This window comes from Petromyzon marinus, chromosome 38 (genome assembly GCF_048934315.1).
Source record: "Petromyzon marinus isolate PM22_M1 ecotype Great Lakes invasive population chromosome 38, UKy_Petmar_22M1.pri1.0, whole genome shotgun sequence".
Taxonomy (NCBI): Eukaryota; Metazoa; Chordata; class Hyperoartia; order Petromyzontiformes; family Petromyzontidae; genus Petromyzon; species Petromyzon marinus.
The window spans coordinates 10,647,501-10,657,348 of NC_133704.1; the positions used below are offsets into that span (position 1 = coordinate 10,647,501).

Genomic DNA, 9,848 nt, shown 5'->3' on the forward strand with positions numbered 1-9,848 from the left:
CACGAAAGCTTTAAATCAAAATTTACACGCTGTCACGTTGAGGGAGGTTAAAACGATGTAAAAGTTCAGAACGTAATGACTATCGCGATATTAGCTTCGCTAAATTTCGTAATTGCATTTCGGTTTTTTTCTCATCTTGTTATTGTGCTTGGATACGCACTTCAAGTACGAATATGAGATTGCCTAAAGGTTATTCAATGGGCTTCGCTCGACATAACTTTACAATCCACAGGAATACACGTTCTGTGAGAAAGTGACATTTCATCGCCATTGCTGCCAATTACTTTGGAAAACATTTTACAACACCATCATTCAATGGATTATAGCTATAGCCATTTTTTTTTGTTACTGTAATAATTATTTTGAACTTTAATTTGAATTCTTGTCATCTAATATTTTTGTTAGGAAATTTGATATTTACAAAAAAGTCCTGAGCATCGGAAATGAAGGTGTGACGATATCGTGCCAAGTTAACAATACTGCTGTTGTGCATGTAATATCGTGCAGTGTATTGCAACTATCGCAGATCACCCTACAGCGCAGATAACTCCCTCTCTAGCCCCCCCCCCCACTGCTCTGTCCGGGATGTACGTCTCGTGACCAAGTCGGCGGGAAGGCGCCCGATCCTGTCACACCTGGAAAGTGCTTGGATGGGCGACCACCCATCGCACAGAGCCACGTGCCACGAGTGAGACAGAGGCGTTTTTTTTATGAGCAGCAGAGGGGCAATGCAGCAACATCCGTTGCTGTTCTGCACTTCTCCCCCCCCACCACCTTCAAACAACCCACGCTGACCAGCGCAATGAAGTCATGGTCAGATAACCTCCTCGCGCCCTGCACGGTGTTGGGCGGGGCCCTCATCCGGCGGCGTATCGGGAACGCGTCGCTGCACGTCAGCGGGTTTTATTTTGATGGTGAGAGAGAAGCGATCTCCTCAACCCGGTTCCCCACCCCCCCCCCCACTGTTGCGAGCACGACTCTAGAAGGCGGATGGACACTCACACTGATCGGTGAAACTTGTCGAAAGACGGAGTGTCCGCATCGGATCCCTCCAGCCTAGATCAAGATTCTGCTTCTGTTTCTGTCAGAGTGTGGTAAATTCCGATTGGTTCGCGCAAGCCCACTTTCAGGCCGGCGCTGTTGTTCACCTTGTGCCTCACAGGAGCAGCTGTCATCAGGGGACCCCCCCCCCCCCCTGCCCACCGCTAGGCTTAAAAACATCTGCGCTCTGACATGTGTGTTTGTTACATTATGGGCGTGATGCACATGCCGGTCGTCGTGTCCTCCGTCGTGTCGCCCACACCTACACGCTCCCTGCACCGCGCCTCGCGTCCCCAGGGCTGCGTGCCTCATTCCCCCGTGCCGTGTGTTCTGCTTCTCTGTGTGGTTCCGCAGTCATCCCTGGCCGCCCTCTACTCGCTCTCCAACCAGGCCACCCACGAGGCTGTGCACCTCCTCTGCAGGATGCTCGTCTTTGACCCCGTGAGTTGCGCATCGCTGATTCGGCGAAACAAATCTGCGATCCTGATTTTTTTTTTGTTATTCAAATAGATTTTTGAAGATTAACGTCACGAATCAAAGTTCACTTGCATATAAATAGTAAGAATTTTTTTTTTACAATTAAAATACATCATAGAGGTTGACCTTTAGTGTGCTGAGCTGGCACGGCTGAAACCCTGGCTTCGAGTCTAGGCAGCTGCCGGAGATTCAACTGAGTTCTCAAGTGCGGTGAGTTGATGGTCTCAGCCCAGTCACCAGTTACTGGCAAAAAAAAAGCATCATTAAATTATTAAATTCGTTCTGCACTTTAGTTGGCATAAATCAATTCTGGTGGAGAACATCGCTTCAAAACCTCCGTAGTTTCGTGGAACAAAACGTTTTTCCTACTCTCCAAAGTTTTCTGTCGGGCTGCACCACACACGGTTCCACATTGCGTCCGATGCCCCGATCCACGCGTCGGGAGTTTTGCGCGCACGCGGCTGCGAGCAAGTACGGCGCGAAAAAACACGCCGCGAAAGCCGTGCAGCGCAACCGTCGAAAGAACCCCCGCGCGGTCGCGTGTATTGCTCGTACGTATGTATGTTCAACTTTTTTTACGCACCGTACAAGAGCCAACTGCGCCAATTGGGGGGCGGGCGGGGGAAGGGGGCGACAAACTAAACAGACCGGCGGGGCGCGCCTTTCCCGTCCTCAGACGAAGCGCATTTCGGCGCGGGACGCCCTGGCGCACCCATACCTGGAGGAGGGCCGCCTGCGCTACCACACGTGCATGTGCAGCTGCTGCCACAGCGCGGGCACCGGGCGCGTCTACACGGGCGACTTCGAGCCGCCCGCCAACCCGCGCTTCGACGACTCCTTCGAAAAGAACCTCACGTCCGTGCGGCAGGTCAAAGGTCAGCGGAAGGGGGGGCGGGGGGTGCCCGGCTCGCCGGCGGAAATCTATGGCGGGCGCGCGCGTGCGTGCGTGGTTACTTTGCGTGGCAGGCGATGAGGTGGAGAGGAAGCGCGTAGCTGAGCCGCCGGAGGCGAAGCAATCGTTGGCATCGCCGTCGACGTTATTCACGCGCCAAGTTGGGACGCGCACCGATCGAGGAATTGAGTCGTACGTCAGAAATGAATGCCGGTGTCCAGCTCTGCTAGTCACGAGAGGGCTTCAGGAGAGAGTTCGTGGCGTTTCGCTGTTCCCCACTCCTCCATTGCAGGACGCGCGCAGACTGCGGTGGTTTATTCTGTGGCCTTTTAATTTGCGTTGCATGGCCACAGTCGCACAACTGTGGCTTGCCTTGAACGCTTACCCCACGGAGGAGATGCGCACATCGGCCCGCTGATGCTCCCAATGCGTTTGATGGTTACACCACCAATGTCTATCGAGGATGTCAAAGCCAGAAGGTGCGACATTTGGATCTCGAATGCGGTGACAGTGCGTGACGTCCACGTTGTTTTGAAATGTTCGCCGGCGTTCTCGTGGACATCAGATGGTGAAGTGAGACGGGGTCGGCGGGAATTTTACGCGGTTAAGTTGTCCTCCCTTCAAAAGTGTCGCTATTAGCTTGGCTAGAATTAATCTGCGGCTGTTTTATTGTTGTGAACCACCATCGTGCGGCCAACTCGCCCTCTCGGGATATTCATTTCGTCCTCACCGTGACTCACCTTCGCCACCGGCACTCGGAGGCGTCAAAACCAAAATATTTCTCACGAGTTGCGGCGCTCTGAATCTGCCAAGCCGAGCGCCGATGCTGGCAGTGGCCTGTGGTTTGCGGGCGTCCCCAACAGCGTCACGCATCTCTTAATCAGTGTGGAGTCCACGTGGGGGCGGGGGGGGCGGGGGGGGGCACCCGGGGGGGGGGGTAGCACCCAGTGTCCAAGCTCTGTCTGGGCTCTGTCTAGACACTGTCTGGGCACCTCAGGATCATCATCGTGGAAAGCTGTTGGCTCGCCTATTGAGGCATCCCTACCCTGCACTTCTCTCTGAACAGCATTCACCCAGCCATTTACTCACTTCTATAAGCCATCATTGATTTTTATTTTTAGATTCCCCCCCCTCCCCCCCCATAAGCTATGTATTTGACCATATGACGATTCACCCTGGCCCACGCACCAACGAGATGATTCTGTGGATTGTGATTCTTCTATTGCCTAATTTATATTGTTTATCCCGATCCGTGTCAAATGTTCCATGAGCTCACATTGTTCAGCCCTCGCGTGCACTTTCACGTTTAAATCGTGAGCGAAATAAAATACAAATTTATTTCATCATTTGTTACCTGCCAGCTTGCATACATTTTCACTGAATTCCATGTCTTTTCATCGACATCAACCCACATCATGTATTACTTGATATCGTACAGCACACAAGTGCGAAACGACGTCCTGAAGCACCCACGCGATTTTAAAAGCACGATCGAACGGAGAGCGCTGCATGTTGGAAGTAGAAAATTATCTTAAAATCACAAATCGCCTTCACTCGTTTCGTATTCGTTCCCATGGCGCAAGGCTCTCGCGAATGCGTTTACGTTTCACGGACGTAGTCTGCAAGTGGTTTGACATCTGGGGTGATGTTGTGTGTGAGTATCCATGTGTTCTCCCGATAGCAGGGAGCGGTGGTGGAGCGGTTACCGCGCTGCGCTACGAAACCGGCGACCCGCGTTCGATTCCCGCTCGCAACCAACATAAGTGACGATTATTATCTGAACTCGGTCCCGGGCCTCGCCTAGGTCGACACAGCCTCAATTGAGTAGCTGGTGCGGTGTGTAAATATCGCCACTGGGGAGACAAAGGTGATCGGGCGTGGTGCTGGCCACCCACCCCCTCGTTGTACCGTTCCGGCCTTCGTAGGTGCTCGCTAACAGCACTTGCCCCAATAGCCCGTTAAGGCTACACGGGGGATCTTTGCCTTTGTCCTCCCGACGGAATAATTTGTCGGTACATTTTCTTTCTCTTCGGACCGTGACACCGGTACAAAACGCGGCCGGCCGGCAGCCGCCGTTGTCGCGCTTTTGAGAGGTGCTCGCTAACAACGCCTGCCCCAACACGCCGTGTAGGCCCTACACGGGAGATGTTTGTCCATGCTTTGTTTTTCTGTTCTGACCTTAGAAATGATCTACCATTTCATCCTGGAGCAGCAGAAGGCATCGCGGGTTCCGCTCTGCATCAACCCGCAGTCTGCGGCCTTCAAGAGCTTCGTCAGGTCTGACCACGACGCTCCCATGCCACGCCTCGGTGCGCGTGCAAATCGTTCTATTGTGTCGCCGTTTTCGAAAAAGGCGCTCTGTAAATATAAAATAAGAAAATTGGCATGTTTGGCCAATTCCTTTTCCTTGAGTATTTGCACGCGGCGTAGAAGCCGGGACTACCCGTTGAAAAACCGCGCCTCGGCATACGAGGAAACGACGCCCTCGAGGCTCTGCGCAAACGGGTTCGCGACCTCGCCGTCATCTCCCGGTCACCTCGCGGCCCAGTAGTTTTGGCTTTTGCCTGACAGACCCGTGTGGACCTTGCCGAGCCTCGCCTCCCAAAGCACCGGCCAGCTCGCCGGCGCGCCCGTCGCCGTCGTCGCTCGCTGGCGTGGCCCTCACTGCTGCCCCCCCCCCCGCCTGCTCCCCTCCCCACCACCACTAACACCACCCCCCCCACCTTGTGTTTAACCCTCACAGCTCCACGGTGGCACAACCATCGGAGATGCCTCCATCTCCACTCGTGTGGGAGTGAGCTGCGCCGGGGATGCCGACACCCGGTGGCATGGACGCGCCAACAAGGCAGACAAAGGCCGCAGAAGCCGGACTCGCTTCACCGACGATTTATTATCATTTTTATTATTTTAAATCGATTTTAACAGGAGAGAGAAGAAAAAAAGTACACTTTGCACACAAGTAGAAATTGCAGCAGCTCCTAAACCCGCTACGTGCAGTGTAGTTTTAACACCTGTGAACACTGCTGTTAATTTCACAATCGTCTCGTTTAGTATTTGTCTTTGATATTTTTTGGCTTATTTCATTTGTGTTTAATGAAGAAACGAAGTCGGGCCACTGGTTTCCACAGCAGAAGCTGACTGTGGAGTTAAAGACTCGGTTTTTAACAGCGACGAATGTTTAAAGCTGCCATCCGTCACGGCCTGGCTGTGCCCACACGCCACGTCCTGCGTGAGCGCGAGAGGCCTTAGGGAGAGGAACAACCCCCCCCCCCCCACGTGAAACGAGACTCCCCCCACCACCACCCACCGCCCCCCCCCACGCGCCCGTGCGTCTGGAACACAAGCAGCAGCGGCAGCAACAACGCCGGCTTCAAATGCCGACCGTCGCAGCGTGACGAAGAAACTACGGGGTGTGTCCGCGGCGCCTCCAGCATCTCTTCACGGGGCGACGTTTCGCAGGATCGCGTTTCGCGGCCGCCGAGGTTCGGGGGATGCGCGAAGGGGGAAAGCAGGTTTACATTTTCCTGACAAGATTATAAGCGAGCTTGGTTTCACGGGCGATTTTTTTTGAACCCGGCAAAAGTCATCTTCGCGCTCGGATGTGCCAGGATGCCGGCAGGAGCCGCATCTTAGGGCTGTTTGCTGTGCGCTGTCTGTGACGGCACGAGAGAAGAGAGAGCCCCTGCCGTGTCGCCGAGGACTCCGCTGTAAAACGAGGCTGCCCTCTCCCCGGCGCGGTTCGTCCCGGCAGTACGGCACACATGTCAATTGTGCAGCGGCCACTGCGCCTTCGGAAAAGCCGGGGCGGAAGGCGGAACAAAAAAAGCGGGGTTGTGGCAGCGCAGACGATCACTTGAATTCCTCGTCACCACTTGCGACGATAGACGGGAGCCTCTTCATCACCGTCCCCCTCCATCCCTCATTCCCCCGTGCCACCATCCCCTCATTCCCCAGCCGGGCCACGGGAACACAAGCGTTCGTGTCGAGGCCTCCCTACGCCGCGCGCGAGCGTCCGCTGCTGGGATCTGCGGCGATCGGCGATGGAGGTGCCACATCGACCGCCCCTGCGTTGAACGTTTTGCAGCTTTCAAACCCCCAGCCGTCAATACGCTTCGGTCAACCTTTCAGCCAAAAACGTCGACCAAGGTGTAATTCCTCGTCAGTGTTTGTTTTTAACTTCCTAATTATTAAGTGTTATTTATTTCGGGTCTTTTTTTTTTTTGCTCATGCCATTTTTTTCCCTCACGACGCATATTTTTTATTCCGATAATGGCAACGTTACGGCCTAGCGTTAAAAGTAGGTCATGCTGCTCAGCAGAGATGGGAAGGAGGAAGGGGAGCAAAACCGTCGCATTTTGTGACAAACGGAGGAGATGGCCGGGGCTAGGAGCCGTGCATCAAGTTGACAAATGGTCACGCCAAGATTTGGCTTCAGGGAGTTGAAAGAGACTGCTCTTAACACTGATTCCAACGCCTCAAGCTTCTGCATCGCTAACTGTACATAGTTCGAGAGAAGTGAAGATGGTGGCACAGCGATGTAACTGGAGAGTTCCCTTTTTTATTGCTTTTTTCAAGTTGTACATCTTTGCTTTGGAGCTGCCTGCATTCAGCATTGACTGGACTGAACAATGAAGCGGAAATAAGTAGGTTTTTTTTTTCCCCTCCGCCCCCCCCACCCCCCCATAAATATTATCGTTATTATTCTATTTGCGAATCGAGGCAACGGGATCGCTTTCCCTCGGACTTGGGTTTTCTATGAAGGCCTTCCGCGATGGCTACCCGCCCACCCCGCACCGCTTCTTCCCGTCGGCCTCGGCCGGGCCCTTGGGACCAAACGAGCGACCTTGGTCACCGCTCCCGCAGCAGCCGGGGGTTCCACGTGCCGACGGCAGCAGCGGCGGCGGCGTTGTTGTCTTCTATTGCGACGAACCGATGCCCGCGTCCGGAGCCACGCGCCGAGGTTGCTGCGGGAGCGGGCGGCAGGAGGAGGCTGCCGGGAAGGCCCCCCCCCCCCCCCCAATGGTTTCCTTCCCACGCCACCTTGCACCTCAGTGGCTCCCCAAAAAGGTCGTCGGGCCAGCGGCGTCTTTGTCCGACGAGCGAGGAGGGTAGCGGAGGCCCCGGCCCCCCTATTTCCAGCTGACCCAAAGCCCCGTGCTCTGATGGGTGGAGCGGTAGGGGGGGGGGGGGGCTGGGTGTTGTGGGGGGCTCCAGCCATTGCGTGGTATCTGGCTACTGGGTTCTGCGCGGCGGGAGTGACGGGCGCACGTGTGCGTGGCGAGGCTCCGGTACGAGGCGCCCCGATGGAGCTGAATCCTGGTCGCGTGTGGTTGATTGCGGCCGCGCTTTGCTCGTCGATGTGAAAATGGGCAACTCGTTGCTTGGGGGCGGGGATGGCGGTGTGCTTGCATAGGAGGCGAAAGGTTTTAGGAGAACAAACCGCAAGGATCGGGGTGAATGGTGTCGGGTGGTGGTGGTGGTGGTCGTCGAGGGGGAGGAGGGAGGGTGTACAGTTTTTGGATTTGGAGTGGTTGAAGGTGTGTGGTGTGTGGTTGGGGTGGAGCTGAGGCGATCTCGCCTAAACCAGGAAAAGTCTGCGAAAGCATCACTTTTAATTTATCAATGCAATGTGAAGAGTTCAATTTTAGGGCAAGAAAAAAAACGTTATGGCGGGGGGAGCGGCGGGGCGGGTGAGGGAGGTTGCCCCTTTTTATAATTGCAAAAGCCGTCACAGATTTTAAGTTGCTTAACCTTCACAACGGCTCTGGTAGCCCGCGTCATTTGCTTGCGCAGATTTCTTCCAGGCGCTGACGGTGCACTGCCGCGTGGCGTCCCTGGTCCAGCGTCGTCTCGGAGGCTTTCGTTTCTTCGCGCGCCCTCCACCAACACCCGCACCTTAAGACTACCGCGCCGACCAAAAAAAAAACACGAAAAAACTTTACCTGGCACCGACAGGTCCAGTACAAAACCTAATGTGCTACCTTTAATGTGTACAGCTCCGGTAGATTTTTTTGTGGGTTCACTGTAATATAGTCCGGTTTGTAATTTATGCTGATGTTTAAAAAAAAATGTATATTTATGCATTGCTTTGGAAGACGGGAGGAGAGACCCTGACCGCCAGTCCCGTAGATTGAACTGGACCGGTGCACCGTCGGCGATACTCTTCCTGCCGGAGAGGGCCTTGACACGAGGCCTGACTGTTATTGACAAAACAAAACAACAACAGAAACTCCCCACAGTTTTAGGAACGCGGTCAAGAAAACGTTAGCAATGAAAAAAAAGTACACGCTCAAGAAAAACAAACAAAATAGACCGGGCTTCTGTAAACCAAGTATCCAGACCGTGTTTGTAGTTGTACTTCAAGTGGCGGCAAAAAAACATGCAGTGGATTTTGTTTTATTCCTTTGGTACTGACTGGAAGAGCAGAGGGCCGCTCTAAAAGGAATGTGTGCTGAATAATGTTGGGATTAGTAGTGGAGATTCGTACCTGGCACGGAGGTTTTGCTCGTACGTGTGTGCGTATGTGTGTGTAAGTGGTGGAAGGATGCCCTGGTTGTCTCCCCCTTCCCCTACCTTTGTAAGAAGGGGGCCTCGCTGATTTGTTATAATTTGTTAAAATTATCCTGGCAAGGATTATTGAACGTCGCCTTAGCCAGGCACACGGAGGAAAGGCTTGCAGAGCCCCTATGTGGTTTTAGAATGTGGCGGTCCTCCACAGACGCCATTTCTCTGTTCGCCTGCTACAGCAGAGATATTGGGAATTTGAGAACGACCTAAATCTTTGTTTTATTGACCTGAATAAGACCTAAGCCAACGCTCGCTGGGTTATTCTCCGTTCTTTCTGGTTCCCTGATCTGCCCACAATCATTTACGGACCTGAATGATGGTGGGCAGGCCCGGTATTCACTTCAGGGTGCGACAGGGATGTCCTCTGGCTCCTACATTATTTAACATCTTTGACCACGTAGTTTAAACTTTCCATGGCTGCACGAGAGGAATTTCAATCCCCTACAGATACAATGGAAGACTGATCGATGCTCAGGTGCGCTCAAAGGATGGCTTCCTATTGGTCAACCATCTTACGTATTCTGATGGTCTGTTTATTGCTTGCCACACTAAGGAGGAGTTTGAGAATCTACTGCTGAACCTGGAATATGCCACAACAAGGTTGGGCCTTACCGTTCAGAGTACCTGCCTGGGTAGTATATTTTGTCAGATACTCCGTTGTTGAGAAACAAGCAATTCTCATACCTGGACAGTGGGATTTTGATCAGTTCCAGTTTGGCAGTAGAGGTCTCACTCTGAATCAGTCGAGCAGCATTAACGTTTCATCAGTTGCATAACATGGCGTGGAAGCCGCCACCTGGCCTGTGGCTCTATACGAAGATTCGTGTCTTCTCAGCCACAGTTATGCCCTCGCTTCTCTAAACTTGCGAAA

The 9,848-nt window shown here is 53.5% G+C and overlaps 1 protein-coding gene across 1 annotated transcript in view; it reads left to right on the forward strand.

Annotated features, from left to right (window-relative positions):
- Positions 1 to 8,489, forward strand: part of NLK (nemo like kinase) — a 174,622-nt gene extending 166,133 nt beyond the window's left edge. The window contains exons 8-11 of the mRNA XM_032967631.2: positions 1,396 to 1,482; positions 2,195 to 2,393; positions 4,594 to 4,687; positions 5,154 to 8,489. Of these exons, the coding sequence (XP_032823522.2) occupies positions 1,396 to 1,482; positions 2,195 to 2,393; positions 4,594 to 4,687; positions 5,154 to 5,208 (435 nt within the window). The 3' untranslated portion in view covers positions 5,209 to 8,489. The remainder of the gene's footprint in view (positions 1 to 1,395; positions 1,483 to 2,194; positions 2,394 to 4,593; positions 4,688 to 5,153) is intronic.
- Positions 8,490 to 9,848: the final 1,359 nt, after the last annotated feature.